General features: G+C 39.5%; 1 protein-coding gene across 2 annotated transcripts in view; it reads right to left on the bottom strand.

Annotated features, from left to right (window-relative positions):
- LOC110827470 (ras-related protein Rap-2a) overlaps positions 1-19390 on the bottom strand; it is a 153887-nt gene that overhangs the window by 14650 nt on the left and 119847 nt on the right. The window contains exons 1-2 of one of the 2 annotated variants that reach the window (XM_022059185.2): positions 14541-14622; positions 4319-4597 (exon numbers count right to left, since the gene is read on the bottom strand). In XM_022059185.2, the coding sequence (XP_021914877.1) occupies positions 4319-4413 (95 nt within the window). In that variant the 5' untranslated portion in view covers positions 4414-4597; positions 14541-14622. Of the gene's footprint in view, positions 1-4318; positions 4598-14540; positions 14623-19390 lie in introns of those variants that run through there. The other variant, XM_022059184.2, reaches the window with a different exon arrangement.

A 19390-nucleotide genomic window follows, 5' to 3' on the forward strand; every position in this document is an offset into this window, starting at 1 on the left:
CACGAAGCCGAGTGACGTGTCCGGCAGGGAGGGAGGAGGAGGAGGTGGAGGAGCGAGGGTTAGAAGTGGCTCAACATAGGCCCGCGTTAGTGTGGCAGGTTTGTTAAGGGTAGGATTCTGGAATGTGGAGGGGCTTAAGTGTAAAATGGGCACAAAGGATTTCTTAGATTTTCTGAGTGGCCATGATATTGTGGGGATTGCGGAGAGCTGGGCGGGAAGCGAGGTTTTTGAAATTAAAGGGTTTGTCAGCTTTTGGAAAGAAAGAAGAAGAATCGCAAGATTCGGTAGGAATCCGGGGGGACTAGTAATCTATACAAGGGAGGGAATGAGCAGAAAGGTGATTGAGATAAGGACGGGCATGAAGGAGGTAATATGGGTAGGAGTGAGAGGGCACAATGGCGTGCAGGTCCAGATATGTATGGGCTTTGTGTATAATGCGCCCCAAAGCTCAAGGTGGTTTAATCCCAATTTTACAACCGAGTTGGAGGAGGACTTGAAGATGTTGAGGGACCGGTTCGTGGAGACGGAATTTTTAATAGTGGGGGACATGAACAGTCGGGTGGGGACAAAGCAGATAAACCTGCCACACACGTGGGGCTGCTTTAATGAGGTGGACAAGGGCTATGAAGATCTGTTTTGCGGTAGATCGAGTAAAGACCGAATGTGTAATGAGGAAGGAAGGAAGCTCGTCGATTTCTGTGAAAGGAACCTTCTAGAAATGCTGAATGGAAAATACGGCGAGGACACGGAGGGGGAGTTTACTTATGTCAGCCAGCTGGGGAAGAGTGTCATAGACTATGCTCTGTTGTCGGAGGGGTTGGTGGGGGAAGTGGTGGATTTCAGAGTAGGGACGGAAATTCTTAGTAGTCATATGCCGTTAACCATAGTAATTAGGCGCGAAGAAGAGGGAGAGGTAGTTAAGGACACAGAGGTCGCAGGGCCGAAGCGAAAGATAGTTAGATACAAATGGAAGGAAAGCTGGAAAGATTACTTCATGGAGGCTTTGAGGGATAATAGGAGTGTTTTATGCATGCATGAAATACAGGTCATGGCCCAGGAGGGGGAGGTTAATAAGATGGTAGATATGTTGTACTCCATGGTGAAGAGAGCGGGGATCAAAATGGGGTGGACAGGGGTTAAGCATAGAGGGGGAAGTCATTGGTTCGACGAGGAGTGCAGGGAAAACAAACGACTAGCCAGATGGGCCTTGAGAGAGTTTAAGGCGAGAAACGACGAAGCGAGTAGAGCAAGGTATTGGGAAGCTAGAAAAATGTACGAGGAGATAATGAAGGAAAAGAAGCGGGTTTGGCAAGAGAAGGAGTCTGAAAGAATAAACGATTTGGTAAGGCATAAAGAGATAAAGAAAGTATGGGAGTCCATAAGGGACATAGTGGCGAAAAAAGTTTTTAGGAATGAGGTAAATCCAACTGCGTGGGTGAACCACTTCCATGATCTGTTCGCTAGGGCAGCTGAAGGGCGATTGGTTTACCCAACGCAATTGCTGGGCTCCCAATACATAGAGGAACTGGATAGGGACTTTACGGCAGAAGAAATTAGGCAAAGTATATCAAAAATGAAAAATGGGAAAGCCACTGGCGTCGATGGGATACCAGTCGAGATGTGGAAAATGTTTTGCACCGTGGAAGGAGGAACTGAAACTTTAACAACTTTGTTTAATAAAATTAAGTAGGGGAAAGATTTCCCAGCAGAGTGGGGAGTTGCAGTTATCAGTCCAATTTACAAAGGGAAGGGTAAGAAGAATGAGCCTAATAGTTACAGAGGCATTTCGCTTCTGACGGTGATAAGCAAGATATTTTCTAGCGCCTTGGCTGGTAGGCTGAGAGACTGGCTAGTAGGTAATAAGATCCTGTCAAGGTACCAAGCGGGATTCGTAAAAGGGAAAAGAACCACAGATAATATCTTTATTATCAAAACCGCAATTGACAGGTATCTAAGCGTTAAAAGAGGCCGTATATACTGGTGTTTGGTGGACCTGGAAAAAGCCTTTGACGCGATTGATAGGAAGGCCTTATGGTTTAAAATGAGACGGAAGGGAGTGAGTGGAGGAATGGTTGAATGTATCAAGAGAATGTATGAGGGAACCAAATTTTGTGTGAAGTGTGGAGAAAACGAAGTGACGGACCTGGTTGAACAAAGTAGAGGTGTTAGGCAAGAGTGCAGTCTGAGCCCCTATTTGTTTAACATTTTTATTGATGATGTTATCGACTATATCCAGGAAGGAAACATACACGCGCCTGTGATAGGGGATGAATCAATTCCGGGGTTGTTGTTTGCGGATGATTTAGCATTTGGGTCGTTTACGGTGAACGGCTTGCAGAAGGGAATCAACCAAGTGGCGAAGTACTGCAAGGAATGGAACTTGAAATGCAACTTGGAGAAGACGAAAGTGTTGGTATGCAAGAGGGGAGGGAAATTGAGAAAGGATGAGAGGTGGTTTATGAATGGCAAAATAATAGAAACAGTGAAGGAAATATGCTACCTGGGTGTGACCCTGGAAAGCACAGGAGGGTGGGCTAAACAAAAGGCTAAAGTAGTGGCGAAAGGGAAGCAGGCCTTAGTGGCGATAGATAAGTGCTTAGCCAGAATGCCACATATGAGGATAAATATTTTAGAAAATGTATACGAGATGGTATGTGAATCGAGAATGATGTATGGGGCGGAAATATGGGGATTAGAGGAGGGATGGAAAGAAGTTGATGTAATCCACGGGAGATTTTGTAAGAAGGTCCTAGGGATACCAAGGGTCGGAGCAAATGGGGTAGCCGAAGTGGAACTGGGGAGAGACAGCAGGAGGAGCAAGGTTTTAGGGTTGGTCACAAAATTTTGGTTAAGGATTTTGCAAATGGACAGGGATGATTTAGTAAGGAGATGCTACGACTGGCAGGTACTGAACTTGAAAATTGGGGGATGGGCTAAGGGGGTAAAAGAGGAATTAGATAAATTAGGGTTGGGGTATATTTGGCAGGATCCGCAAGGAAGAAGTGTGGGCAGGACGTGGGAAATTTTAAAGGAAAGGTGCAACGCCATAGAAAGACAGAACGTTTTTGCTAAAATTAGAGAAAAGAGATCTCTGGCGTTGTACGGGGAGATGAAATCAGGGTGGGGTAGACAGGGCTACATTGGTTGCTGTACGAGGGTGGAGAGAGAGGGATGGGCATGGTTCAGAGCGGGTATTTGGAAGCTGAGAGGGATGAGGGGGGGCATGGATGGGAAAATATGCCCTTTATGTGGGGCGACAGAAAGCGAGATTCACATACTATTAAAGTGTACGGAAACCGGGAGGTGGAGGGAACAGCTCCTGAGGAACAAGTGGTTCACCGTTGGCGAAGAGTTGGCCTTCAAGAAAATTTTAAGCACTACGAATGACACGGAGGTCAGGGATGTAGGGAAATTTCTGTACAAAGTAAGATGTAAAAGACAGGTCAAAATTAGGAATTTAGAACTGCCACTGAGATAGAAGGCACGAGAACAATAAGAAAGAGTTATGTAAATAGTATTAGGGATTAAGGAATAGTCATGTAGAGTAGCATTAGTGAATAGTTGTAGTAAGCAGTAGTGCTAATAGTGCTACGTATGTAAGGACTGTGGCCGTGAAAACCTGGTGTTAGGCGGCCACAGATCTCTGTATATAGTCTAAACCAAATATATTATATTATATTATATATTATCAACGCTGCTATGCTATTTAGTCGCATAAGTAACCTATAGAGAGAAATAATGAATTCTTATCGAGTTACCAGTCGTGTCAGATGGTTGTATGCAGAAAACACCAACGTTTCGAGAACATGTAATCCAAAAGGAAAGCTGGGCTGAAAACAGCGAACACGCCACTCCGCACACCAGTCCCTATTGGCTAACGTGCAGCCCGGTGTCTCCAACAACTTCAGTACTCAGAAGAAATCACAAGATTTTGTGATTTATTTCAGTGTTTCGAGACTAGTGTCTTGAAGCAGGACACTATCGTCTGCTCTCAAATCCTTATCTACCTACCATTCTCACCTCAATCGACGTTATAAGGAAGACATCATTTGGAAATCCTTGGCTTATATGGGTGAATTATATAAAATGGGTATTTGATGTGAAGATATAGATTACACTTACCTAGTTGATATGGGCAGACGGAAGTAATTTAAAACGGCAATAATGTTTTAGATTCTGTGATAGGCGGGGATTTCTTTACCATGTGAGCGACTCTCAAGAAGGACTCTGTTCCGTACAGTCATTCAGTTGAAACAACATCCTTAAACGCCTAAGAATCTACAGGTAGAGGTGGACGGAGTGCAGTGTGACACGTTACCTGTTGTGAGGATGACGTCGATCATCCTCAGGTTCCTCCTTCAGAAATGACGGCTGAAGACTGAATCTCCGTCGGAACTGGTGACGGCCCTTCATATTGCGATGTCACTCGAGATGTTAATTCGCACGATCCTGTAGTTGTACTCGTTTACTGATGGTGTCTTATGACGGTTATGATGCAGAATGTGGTAAAGCCACTTCTCAGGACGTGGCGACCGTACTGGGTCTCGTGTTCAGACATTCAGACGTCTGTCTTCAAGGTGACAGTCCAAACAGCGATCTGCATAAATGATGGAAAGCTGAATATTAGAATGGATATAAAACTTAAAGCACTTCAGCAGCGTTTGAAAGGGGGTACTGAGATACGATGTTCTCATCGGACTGAGTGGTCGCTGTACTGTACGAAATACGTTATAAGAGAAGTCTCCTGCAACTATATACAGGTGAATTCTCTCACAGAAAATAATTGTTTGTTTAAAAAACCTTTGTTTTTCCTTGTGTTATCTAAAATATATATTTTACTCTTGTTTTGTGTAGGTGTGAACCCTGGTCACTCGCTTTCCGGTAAGAACACTGACATTGAGAGATGCTTTAAATCAGTGTGCTTAGGAGAGAATGTTTGAAACTAGGAGGAAAGAAGTGGCGGGAGGCAGTGCGCAGGAAAAGTTTTATTATTTGTTCTCTTTACCAAATACTGTTAGGGTCATCAAATGAAGGAGGGTGAAATTGGTGGGGCATGTAGCATGCAACGAATAGCTGAGGAATGTGTACACAGTTTTATTTGGAAAGCCTGAATGAAATAAACTGCTCGGAAAACCTAAACGTAGGCGGGAAAATAATATTAAAATAGATCTCACGTAGATAGGATTGGAAGGTGTGGATTTGATGTCTGCCTCAGAATAGAGACTGGTTATGAACTTGTCAATTAAACTGCGAATTCCATAAAAGGTGGAATTATTGACTAGCTGAGCGTAGGTCTTCCTGAGGACTCTAAACTACGGATGTAATTAATAGCCCGGAAACATATGTTTATAATTATATGAAATAAAAGTGGGGAGCTATATGGTGTGGTTTGAACTTTGACTCCAATGTGCTCAATGAACGTAGAGATAAATTTAAAGCAAAACTTATGCGCGTCTTAGCTGATATGTCATTGACAAACGTAGATGATACTATAAACTCTCAATGTAAAATTACTTTTTATCCTTTTTCCGTGATTTCAACATGACAATTCGCTCAGAAACATTTAATATTTTTTGTTAACTTAAGCTCTATCAAGTACCGATGACGTGAATTTTCAATAAAAATAATAGGCCATTGCTTAATCCGTAGGGATGTGGTAGAAAGTGACTTCATTGTCAAACAAGTTTCAGGTCTACTTCAACCGGTGGTGGATTGCCGAACTTAAACTGTAAGTGTCAGAGAAACCACATTTTTTGAAGTAATACCATTGTACGTCGATTACAGCGCTATGAAATTTGGAGCAGTTGCTTACCGACGTTTTGGTGAAACGTAACATCATCATCCTCAGGATAGAAGAGTATCCACACATAAGATTACACAAACCAATTGATTAATGCTGTTAAGGAAATGATAGTTGTTTACTCTCAGAATTAAGCGAAACAGATAATAAACTTTGTGGGTAAAATGCAGAGTTGGTTTCCACTGGGCTTTGAAGGGGTGTTCGCTCCTGGAATACTAAATGAGGATTTGAAGTATGGAGTTTCTCGGTGTGAAGCTTCCCATATTGCACTATTCAACTCTGTTAGTAACTTACTAAATATATTCATAAGCACTTTTCAGTTCTTACATTATTCGTGTTACTTCGGATTGAGATATATACACATTACACACATTTACACACACACACAAAGTAAGAGATAGTATTACAATCAGTATTTTAGAAAATGTTGTTTTTATTATCGTAATATCTTTCTTTACTGATGATTCCACTATCAGAGGTTTAATTAATGTTTTTAAGGCTTCTGTAACCGTTCCGCAGAACTTGAAATCAATCTATAAATTGTGAAATTTAAATGCCAACAAGGTTTGGATATCTGTTTGGTAAAACCTATTTCAAATTGTATATCATGGTTTCCTTCATGCATTACAAATACTTCATAATATTTAAGATTATATTATTCAAAAATATTTAATATTTTTGATCAAGTGTAATGGTATCTGGAATTGGTCGTTGTGGCATATAGATATATCGATTAATTTATTTAATTAAGATTTTATAGTATGGTACTAACAAGAAATGCCCATAAATTTCTTCAAATGTAACACAGCTGTTAATTGTACAAGGAGAATCAAAATTGGTGATATTTAATTCTTTTAATAATGGTTATGTTGTACTGGGCACTTGCCTAATAATGAAAATGTGCATTTACTATGAGAAAATTGTCTGTTCTGTTTTTACCTGGAAAGAGTATGGAAGAAATATGTTTAGTATTCGGGGGTGAGCCTTGTCATAAGTATCGGCGTCAAAGCTGATGAGGATATCGTCCTCTGTGACTGAGAGTTGACTATGACTGTAAACGAAGTGTCGTCAGTTCTGGCGAGCTGGAGGATCAGCAACCTTGTAGCACAGACTGTGGGCTGCAAGGGAACATGGGATTTTGTTGATTTTGGAGAAGGTCGTAGAAGGTAGGTTTTCTGGTGTCGTTTGGAATCACCCCCGAAAACACGAAGTTACACAGAATGAATAGAAGTATGGAAAGCTTTAGTTTTTTTTTCACTGCTTGCAACATAACGTAATGCATTGACGATAACTTTTTAGTTACTTATTAATGGTTTATTTAACGTTGCTGACCAGTACCTCCAACATACGTCGGATGGCACGACGATTTTTAAGCAATGAATTGATATATATATATATATATATATATATATATATATATATATATATATATATATAAAAGGAAGCAGGCGAAACATGGTAACTTTTACCAATTCAGGGTCTCTCCTTAACGAGGCCGCCAGTTCCTTTGAAACTGTGCAGCACACAGAAATGTCTACAATTATTATGACGAACGACCCAATTGATCGTCTTCTCCTTTTGCTTCCTACCAAGAGACCTCGGAAATGGCTCCCTTGTGGGTTGTAGCGCATTAGCGTAGTGTAGTCTCGCAGAAGTTAACCAACGTTTCAGAGGTCCATGCTGCCTTCAACATCAGAATGATAATGGGGGCAGTAAGACCTCTTAAATTTAGTGAACTTCTACCAGACTACACGGTGCTACAATCCACAAGACAGACATCTTCGTGCTTATCGCTGTGAAAACATCAAATTTTACAACAGATCTTGGGATTAAATTTTGACCGGGAGACCGGCTTTTCCGACTGAAGGTCTTTTTGAATTCCTGAATCCCTCCAGACAAACGACAGGATAGTACCTTGATTTAGGTCATGGTCGCTTTCTTCCTTATCCTTCCCAGTTAGGTTTCCACTAATCTTCCGATGCTATATATTCTGAGCACTTAAACCTGTTATTAAATAAACTCAGAATTAATAAATACATATCTACATCAATAGGATTCAGGGATTTAAATTCTTCGTACGATATTTATACGGAGACGCTGACCTTATATGGTGTCTGTACAGAACAGGTACTGGATGGCATGTAGAGGGAAAATTTCTTCTATCCCACTGCAAACGACTGATGAAGTATTCATACCGAAATACTGTTCATTGTCTGAACTGGATCGTGGCCATGTGTAACTGGGAACATTGTGTAAAATGAAATAAAGTAGCTGGAAGCTTCCAAACTTGTTTTCGTGTATTTCTTCTCACGTAAGAGCACTTCTCAAGAACGAAAGAAAAATAAACTTCAGATGGAGTGGGAGGAGAAATGTAATTTCAGTTGTGTTTTCTTGTTCTTGTGTCGATTTCCAGACCCGATTTCGTTTTGTATGGCTTGTGGCGGGAATGTTACTTTTATTCATCACGTTATGTCCTGATGTATGAAGTAACTTATCCTACAATCCCATTGTATCGTCAGATGTAAATAAAACACATCTCAGTGTACGCAAGGGCTGTACAAAGTAGATTTCACCCTGGCTTAGTAGCAAGCAATCTCTACGCAGCCTTTTTGGATAACCGAACGATCGATGTATAAAATTAATATAATGAGATAACGGCAAATAAACGGGAGTTTTCAACCGGAATTCTGAAAACATATCAAAACATCACGACTATGTACATGGCTTCTTGTACGCATTGAATCCATGCATGAATCAATCCATTTATTTAAGGTAGTCCGTCTAATTATTATGCTGTGTTTCATGGAAATTATGAGGCCATTATTATACCCTTTTAAAACAAGAAGTAAAATTATATTTTTGTTTGTATGACAACGTATAGGGGTCCGCAGTGCCGCTCGGTCTGAGGCGTGGGTCTTGTGCCGCTTGGTCGCTGGGACCATGGGTTCGAATCCCACTCAAGCCGTGGATGATTGTCCGCGTTTTTCTGTGTTGTGCTGTCCTGTGTACAGGTACAGGCTTTACGACGGGCCGATCCCTCGTCCAAGGAGTCCTACCGAATGTCTATAGATCAAGCCAACGAAAATTAGGTACCCGCAGTGCTCAGGAACTTGAAGAACGGGTCGTTCCCAGTATCTCAGTATGGCAGCGTATAATTGTCTCAGTACTTTTGCAGTCCGTTAAGAACAGTAATTTGACGCAGTAATAACAAATTATTGTTTTTCTTATTATGCATGATAATTCAAATAGATATTGCAGCTCATAAAAGTACAATAATTCCGGTTAATTAGGTCATTGGTCAATTGGGGCAGCCGCTTAATTGGGCCAAAGTGTTCTGGCCCCGATGTGTCCCAATTAACCAGAATTCACAGTATTTATATGTATGAAACTGGGAGCAAAATCACTAAATTCTAATTCATTTCCCATCTTCTAGTAGTCTATCTATTAGAATTAGAACATGTAAATGCATTTTATCTTATTTTGACAAAGTATCGGATTCACATAAAACAATTCAATTGCGGATTTTGTCACTAAGGTGATGAAGCTTTGAGTTATACTAGTACGTTGCCCAAATGACTATTGTTGCTAGGCCGCGCAAGAGATGTTGAGGTGCGTCAATAATGTTTTTGCAAGCAAAATGCATGTTCGTTCTCGAAAATTACTTCGCGTCGAAATCGTCTGCTGCTGTTCTTGAAGCATGAAGCAATGCGCACCAACTGGTAATAACACTTTGTAACCCAGGTAGTGTTTGTGTGTGACAAGTGCTCATCGAGCGATGAAACAACCGATTTCAAGAAATATATCAGCTTCAATCCAATATTGCCATTGGTTTCTTCGTTTTGTAGTAGTTAGGGTTGTATTTTAGAAAGAAACTTCTGCATAAAACAATTCATCATATGCAGATGGATTAAATTACAGCCTATACATGAATATCACATACGAGCAGTTATGGGATCCGTAGAAATCATTAGTGTTCTATGAAATATCCGTTGTCAAAAGAACTCTTATATACTGATATGCCGGTTATTGGCTTTCAACACTTTTGTCATCATTGATCTACATATGAGTAACTAACATTTCGGAGAAACGTGAATGTAAAATTTAACTGAGCAATATTAAAATTTTAATTTTTGGCTGCCAATTTTACGGTTACTGCAATCCTCTGAACCACTTGACTCTTTGTGTTCTTTAATCCGTATACAGTAAAGTCTATTTGAATAATTCTTGGTTTCCTACAATAGGCCGTGACCAATAAATGACCATACAAACGTACACAGAAAGTAGAACGAGAACTTTTGTTCTGGTGTAGTCAGAACTTAGAACGTTATTTGTTGATTGAAGCCTGAAACAGTTTCTGATGTCTTCCGGTTTATAAGAAGGAGTCTTTAATTACGTATTTGTCGGTCTTCTTCTTCTGCTTCTTCGAATACTTGGCAGGAAAGCCCGATGTAGGTTTTGGACTTCTTTTATGTAGAAGTGTTTAAAATTCGTATTAAGACACACAACAGTGTATGGCTGTGTGAGACCAATTGGAGGTCCCTACTATCACACAGAATATGTATCATTACCCTTAGAGAGGTTCGAAATGTAGTGCGCCTTGCATAGCAAGGACATAGCAGTCGGGTTAGTGCAATTCCATTGATGGTACTTGGTAACATGGCCTATGTATTCATGAGATTTACTGTTAAAAATCTCATTTCCGAATTAATCACTTTGGATATATTTAGAAAAACGTAATTGCTACTGGATGGTCAATAGTGGTCATCCGATAAAAGGAGGTCCTACAGCTCGGGTGTTCAGCATAGTTCCAGTCATTCATGGTCTGTTACAAAACCTTTACAAAGATCTCAGAATTCGACATATTCCCAAGCGACGCCCAAAGCACAGGCAACTATCGGTTTACGAACGAGTTCCGTTCGAAGACGTTGTTCGTTATGTTTATCTTGCATTCTTGAGCTTTTACGATACGTATCGTATGCGTTAGCAGCCATTTTAAAGCACTAAAGCTATGTCCACCTGCTTCTGACCTCTTTCTGTCCTTTTTATGATGTCTAGCGTAGTTTCTAAACTAATACTGCGTCTTTTATTACTACCACCATCAGCACCAGCACTACTATTTCGCTTTGGACCCATGATCGCTTAAATTTTTAAAATATATTCTTAAGTCACCAAATGCAGAACTACACTTGACCGTCTAAGATAACGTAGGCAAAGCAAGTGCTGATCTTATTATATTATAATAAGGGGAATCACCGATTTCTTTCCCACGAGAAAACATTCTACGCGGCGTGGCATGTAAACCAGCGTTTTTGTACTGGCTAGATTAGTTTTATTAACCAAGAACAGTTCAGTATAATTATCATATAATAATTTTCTGATAATTATTGTAATAAATACATTTTGTAAAAGTTTATTAATTTAAATCTTACAATTATGTTCATTATACGTTTGGCATTTCGTTTTATAAGGAACTCTGTCTATTGGCGACTTAAGAAATTTCGAATGAATTGTGACGTTCGTTGTAGCGAATGTTCGAAAACCGAGAGTTGCCTGTATTAAGAGTTTCATGTTGGAGGGAGGGGGGGGGGGTGTGTGAATGGAACTAGCTCGTTCAAGATAGTGTTATTTAATAAAGCAATAGAGTTTAAATCATGACAGTGAATTTAGTCTACAATTAGCATGGCGTATACAGTAGGAATTACACGGTGGTCTAGCGGTTAGAACGCTGGCCTTGTAATCCTGGGTTCGATTCCCGGCGGTGCCCGAATTTATAACTTGTGTTGGGCAAGGCCGTGGTCTAGGCAACACGGAGTTTTCCTCCGGGGGCTTCCCCGGTTTCCCCGTGGCATCCCAACAATTACTCCATTCACACACAGAAGAAGGCAATGGCAAACCACTTCTGGATCATCTGCCAAGAACGTATATGAACAGGTCCCAGTCCGAAAAAAGGATGGAAGGATCCTGTTCATATGGACCTGTCGTCAGACAGAACACTAAATAAAATAAATACAGTAGGAACGCTGCACTGAAATTGCATTTACAAAGCTTGACAGTAATTTTAAACAGGAAGAAACCAGATTTACAGTAAATGTGAGGATGTTCTCCTTCTTATTCCTTCGGATGTTCTTACATTCATGAAACACAGGTACTGAGAACTACTATAACCCACTAAACCGTTACCTGTCTCTGTGGTATCTTGTGTAGTGTCTGTTTGACTGTCCTTGGTGATAAATGTTTAAAAATACTTTTATAACACATTCCAATGTGTACACTGCGCTACGTATAATATTAAATCACTATAAACTTTATACGGATTATTGTGATTTATAGGTCATCTCCTTTCTCATTTTCATAGACCACGGTTCTAATTTTTTATTATATTCCCTACTTTGGTGCCTCTCTTGCGTGAGCACTGGGTTCGATCGTTTCGTGGAAAAGGCTCACTCTATAACTAGACGGTATTACTACATAAAATTTCAACACCCTTCAAGTTGCTCTGGTGTTTCTGCTATTTCACAAGCTCGTACGCCCGCCATGTTGTTTATACCCGTAGGAAATTAAAAAGTAAACGTTTTGTGGTGGTTTCCAGTGTATAACGTTCTCACAAAATTTAATGAACATCGACTTATTCGTTTAAACTTTAAAGCGGGGACATGGTGATCACACACGCGGTTGCTACAAACAGATCAAATTTAGTATAATGACAACCAATCGCCTGAAGACTAAAATGCGACAAATTACACATCCATTATTGTAGACCTGGAACACAGATAATGGGCATTGTCGACCATAACTAAAGTGTACTGGAGTTTATTATTGTTCTTTGCCAACTAAAATATGAAGAACATCTTGTTAAAGATTCTTGTAGTACCAGATGCTTAATGCTCCATAAATTGTCCAAAATGGAACTTTGTGACAAGAACCAAGGCAGCGTAAATGTTTATAGATACTTTACTACAGAACGACCCGCAGTTAACTCCTTCCACAACTAGTTAATATCATAATGAATACCATTTATCGATCTTAGGAAACAGGTGGTACTTGGTATTATCATTTTGTTAGGAGGGCTTTGCCCTAGTGCAAGGTCATGATGGGATGAAAGTCACACCCACATGGCTGCTACTGCACCTGCCACAGTCAAGCAAGTCTTGCGTGACCGTCGTTGTGATAAGGTGAGAGCCCTGTTTTCTTCACATCACATGACCATACCGGTTTGTCAGCAGCCTTCCCGATAAGGAACTTAAAATAATTAATTCTGCCTTCGCACCAGAAGCAAAGCCAACTTCACAGGTACAGTTAGAGCCTTGGCAAATGCGTCTGTGGTGTCTCAGAAAAGCGTTAAGTCACTAAACGTCACTTTTGAGGAGAATGAGAAATATTTTCAGACCTTAGCACATTACACATAATTAAACAGTTCATTCATGTACTTAAGTAAGTGCATTTATCACTTACTGTGCTTTAATTCTTTCGTGACCCAACTATGTTAAGCATAATGTGGCGACACATCTCAGATCGTTATTTATTTATTATTTTATTTTAAAGTTAAATGTCTGACTTCGTGACATCGTCGTTAAGTAGGCTACATCACAGATAAACAAAGTAAACGTTAGTAATATGCGGGTTATTATATACTGGCTATTTAATGGGGATTGTATGTGGAAAGAATTTTTCCCATTAAAAACAAAATAAACAATATTTGAAATTAAATTGTCCTTAAAATTTCTTGCAGTTTGTAGATAGTATGTTGCCACAACTAGAATAATTACAATTACTGGTACAGAGATAAACTGATCATCTCAGGCCACAACGACATAATGGATTAAATTTAAAGACGTCATTTCAGTGGAATTTTAAATAAAATTTGATCGTATGTACACCGTTATTATACAGGGTATACACAAAAGAATGGTGCGGTTTTAAAAGTTAATAAAGAATTATTTCTCACCTTACACGGGCACAACATACACCGTCAGGTGAGAAATAATTTTTTTATTAACTTTTGAAACCGCACCATTCTTTTGTGTATACCCTGTATTAGAAGTTGGGCTGGATTTGTGTATAATTGCTGATAAAGAGGTCGTGACAGGTGGTTAATGTTGAAGGTTTTTTTGTTCTGTGTAGCAGAATAGATAAACCATAACAACACACACTGTTCACGCTAGGCTTACGTATTTTTTAATTTCCCTTCTACTTCCACAGTTATTACGATGCTGTTTTGTTTCAGAACAGAATTAAAGAAAACTTGTAGACTGTGTGCTGAGACTGAATGTATAGAAATTTAATTTCATTACTGTTTCTATAACCCGGCTAATTAGAGTGAATTGCAGCTAAGATTAGAAATGTGCTTAGGTGTGCTGTTTCTTTAACCTTTAACTGTGCAAAAGAAATGTCGTGAATCGAAAGCAAAATAAGCCTGAAATATACTCATCTCTGTCTGTGACGCAGATAATAAAATTACAGTATAAACAGAGGCTAATTTGGAGGAATTCAATTGAAAGTATAAATCTTGTGACTTATTTGAATCTCAGAAGCAATAACCCGCATTGAATGTTAATCACATAGATTAATTTTTATAAAAGTCTAGCTGTTCACTATTCTAACATACGTGGGTATAAACGCACCAAATTTAAATGTCAAAGGTTTCTAAGTATAACCTTCAGACTCTTCGTACTTTATGGATATACACAATGTCTTATAAACTAAAGACATTTTACACTGTTTATTTGAACTTGTTCCTTACGTCTTGCCAGCTTGGTGAAAATGACGATCCACAATACAGTAAGCAGACCCGACACTACAGCACGAAACGCGATTAACAGCAGTACACGACACAGTGCAGTGACAGTCAACGCACACGCAGAGTAAACCAACAGAACGATACATATCGGTAATAATAATGAAAGTGAAATCCATAGATAAAAATACAAGGTCATAGAAAGAACGTATTATGGTGTAGCATACGCAAAGAAGTGTACAGTAGTTTTAGTGTATTTTAATTTATAGGATTTTTTATATTAATAGTTTTATGAAACGATGTTTTACAAGGCAGTTTTAACTTAATGTTGCAGCGATACAAGACAGTAGTTCGATATTTTGAACTGACATGAACACAGAATATTTGCGTGAGGCCAAAATGCGTCTGTTAATATAACAGATAAGTGTAAAAGATGGTTGTTTTATGCGACCCTGAAGTTTACTCACGCACAACACTCAAATAATGTTATCTTGCACTAGAATGTGTAAAATTACTCAATAGTGAGTTTTATAATCAATACATATTTTGCATCAGACATTTAAAACAAAGAAAGTGAGGTGGACGGGGCAACTAATTGTGGGAGGCATGATATATTCGCAGAGGATGTTAATTGTAAGACCAGAAGAGAGGTGCTACCCAAAAGTTCAGAGAATTGCCCATAAAAAAATTGCTTATCATAACTCCTAGTTTCCGCCGTCTCCCTTGGGCATGGATACAGCGATCCCAGACTTTTTCCATCATTCCCTGCATCCCTGGAAGTCTTCAAGTGTGAGTGTTTTAAGCACCTCCTGCGATTCTGCCTGGATCTCCGCAATTGTGTCAAAACGACGGCCTTTCAATCGAAATTTCATTTTGGGGGGCAGGAAAAAGTCGCAGAGGGCCGGGTCAGGCGAATAGGGTGGGTGGGGAATCACTGTCGTGTTTTTGGAATCCAAAAACTGCCGAACAACGAGCGATGTGTGGGCGGGCGCGTTGTCGTGGTGGAGACCCCCAGCTGTTGTTCTCCCAGTTTTCTGGACGCTCTCCCGTAGCCGCTTCAAAACTTCACAAAACATCATGGATTGTTCGTCTACGATCTGCACTTTCGCGATGTTTTTCGGTGTTGTGCTTGTCGATGGTCGTCCTGAACGCTCATCGTCGTCGACAGACGTTTCGTCCATCCTTAAAGCTTTTGTACCACAAAAAGTTTTACTTTGACTCATAGCATTATCACCAAATGCTTCCACGAGCATGCGGTGGGTTTCTGCAGTAGTTTTTTAAGCTTAAAGCAAAATTTGATGCAGTTTCTTTGCTCCTTTAAATCTGCCATTTAACGCACGAGATTCAAGAACGCTGCCTCTCGCCTTCATGGCTGTTGGCACATTAATTCACAAAGGGTACTGCTCGCCCTATCTAGCGGCGGCAGGCCATTCCACAACCGGTTCGCGCGTGGAATTCAAATTCCCCAACTTTTGGGTAGCACCTCGTAGAACGCATTTAAAGAAATAGGGTGCAATGGTGTGGACTGGATTCATATTGTGTAAGATGGCGGTTTAATGGTAACATGATAACGAACATTCAGGTGCTATAAAAACGGGTAATTTCTTCACCGCCTGAGCTATTATTAGTTTCTCAAGCACGACCTTGGTTCATGGATGTACTCAACAGATACATGGGGCTTTGACCCTCGCTGTCAGCAGGTACAACGAATGTTTTGCTTTGGGCTTAGTTCGTAGTTTTAATGATTAATTAGGGATCAGTGCATAAAGCACAGCGAGATAATGCATTTTTAAGGCACTTGGTGACCTTATAACCTGCAATTATGAGACCGACGGGAAGGACAAATGTATGCCTACAAAAATATTTCGTATGAAATCTCAGAGACCTCGACGTAAGTGGAAGGCTAATATAATGGATTTCGAACAATTGGTTTACGAAAATGTTATATTGGTTGGACTGGCTCGAGATATGGCCTGACGGTGTAATTATGTCGCGAAATTTTCGGTTCTTTAAGACGAAAATTCATAACCAGCTGAATATCTTTCAGCTCTTCAAGGGAGAGTTTACCACGCTTGAGCCTGCTGTGTCAGTCGTCGGTTAGTTACCATGAATAATTTTAGTGAACTAAATTAAATTTGTAAGACTTGAGGTTCTCACAGCGGTGAGTATGAAGATTTCCGTCTTCTGGGTTGTTGCGCTGTGTAGTCTGGTCGATATTAACCAACGTTTCAGAGGTCATACTGCCTCCGTCATCATCGCCCTGATGACGGAGGCAGTATGACCTCTGAAACGTTGGTTAACATCGACCAGACTACACAGCGCAACAACCCAGAAGACAGAAATCTTCATACTCATCGCCCTGATGACGGAGGCAGTATGACCTCTGAAACGTTGGTTAACATCGACCAGACTACACAGCGCAACAACCCAGAAGACAGAAATCTTCATACTAAGAATCGCCCTGATGACGGAGGCAGTATGACCTCTGAAACGTTGGTTAACATCGATCAGACTACACAGCGCAACAACCCAGAAGACAGAAATCTTCATACTAAGAATCGCCCTGATGACGGAGGCAGTATGACCTCTGAAACGTTGGTTAACATCGACCAGACTACACAGCGCAACAACCCAGAAGACGGAAATCTTAAATTAAATTTTATTGAGGCTTAATTTAAACTGAGAGATTTATTCTTTGTGTGCAAATGTAAATAATAGAAATTATGTTGCGTGTATCAGAGATTTTATCCTCAGTTATTTTTCAAGTGGTGGGACAATGGATTGAAACAGCGGCTTCAGTAAGTGTGTGTGTTTCCCTGTGTAACTAGAGGCAGATCAGATGCGATCGATAACGTTAACGCGATGTCTCCTAGGGCAAGCTAAATATAGTCCCAGAATTGGTACAAACTCCATGTGAACAAATCACTCACACTCACGCCATCTTATGCTGATTCTGCAGCTGAATTACGCATTGCTTTTCTTCTTCGCATTTTCGTTGCCCTCAATCCATTTACTGTCGAATTCGAGGAAAGCTGACGAAGTAAGTTACGAAGTCTAATGTTCTTTCATATGGACATTTTTTTCCCTTGGTTACCCAGAAGAAATGAATTTGATTATGCAAAACACGCTGTAGAAACTTTATTGTATCCGTTGTGTGTGCTTGGACGAAAAATTCTATGTTCTGTGTCTGTAGGAGTGAAAGGGATTGTGACACGGAGAGGGAAATTGTATGAACGTAAGTTCTGAAACCGCAAGAAATAGCAAACATTTGTACATCGCAGCGGACGCTTCCGAAAGTTAGTATTAATTATAATTAATATAAATAAGTATTTGTTCCACTGGTTTATATCATAGAAAGACCTGAAATGAAAAAAGTCTCCAGTAAATCAACAACTGTTTAAGTTCCCCCGCCCAAAAAAAACCTAGGGAGATGTAGCTGTAATGTGTTATTTGGACTAAAAATTCCTCCATGGTTCATTAAGCTCTTTTATTTATATACACATGGAGAGGATGAATTAGTGGCGTCACGAGGGACAATAGCACGCAGAGTGCTTCTCATTTTCCCGTCGCTGTAAATTTTGTGAGATTTCTGTGCATGAAGTCAAGTGTAACTTTTGTGATGAATATTTTGTCCATTAAAAAATAGGCAGGCATAAAGCGTCAGTGTTTTCTTCTTTCTTTGTTTCCGTCACATACGTTTCATTTACTCTCACGCATTAATAAATTTAATGTGAAATTACTTGTGCCAATTTATAATAATTCAAAGAGATTATTACCTGTCCCATGTTGTTTATTTTTGTAATACGTAGTTATAGTCATATCATTTCTGTGTGCTATTGCCTTATATATTTGGGCAACAGTACACTTTGCATTTTCCTGATTTTTCAAATATAAAATTACTTTTATTAGAGACTTGACTTTGTCACTTATAACGTAATATTATCGATTAGATTTTAGTGAAATTACACCTCTCTGCCCTAATAATTTTTTTTATATGACGTAAGCAGTTATGCTAAAAGTATTCGACAAGCATATAAAAATTTTTATCAATACTGTTTAAAAACTTATAACATTTAGATCTTTGTGGGCATATATTTATGGTTTATTTGACGAAGCTATTAGTAGTTCAGATTATAGAGCATTGAAAGTTAACATGATTAATTTGGGAGAGATGGAGAAGGAAGCGATCGTGGCCTAACTTGAGGCATTATTTCTGCATTTTCTTGGAGGAGTTGATGAAGCCACGAAAAATATTTCTGGTAAGCCGGATTCCGGGCCTAGATTTGAATTTGGTACCTCAAGAATACGAAGCTAGTGTTCTCAAAACTCGACAACGATTTCTGTAACCTTCACGTGAAGTGTTCTTTATTGTTCCATTATGAACTTTGTATTCGTATGTACAGTCTATATGAGCACGTAAATAACAGCTGTGCCTCTAATTTGATTAACGAAAATAGCTACTTTGTTAGACTTCAGTTGTACCTAGCTTATTCTACATCATTCAGTTTTCTATTCAGCCTTAGAGTGAGAGAGGTCATAATTTAAATTCCTATAGAGTAGACACGTGAATTTTAGAGAAGAAACTAATTGTTGCTGAGCTAGCCAAAAACTCACCCATTTTACTGGAACCCGAATTTTTATTATCATATTTACAAAGTTCCACCTCTGTTTCCTATACTTATCCAAATGAATGCAATATAATCCCCGACAACCTATTTCTTTAAGATTCATTTTAGTGTTAAACTCTCATCTACGTCTACAATAAATTAATTATAAACACATAAACAACTCGAGTCTCATGATGAAGACTGAAGATTTTTCTAGCTTTCTGAACAACAAGAACAACAACAAAGCAC

The sequence above is a fragment of the Zootermopsis nevadensis genome, unplaced genomic scaffold, assembly GCF_977971745.1.
Source record: "Zootermopsis nevadensis isolate Lab colony 2312 unplaced genomic scaffold, Znev_1.0 Znev_ptg000018l, whole genome shotgun sequence".
NCBI classification, from domain to species: Eukaryota; Metazoa; Arthropoda; class Insecta; order Blattodea; family Termopsidae; genus Zootermopsis; species Zootermopsis nevadensis.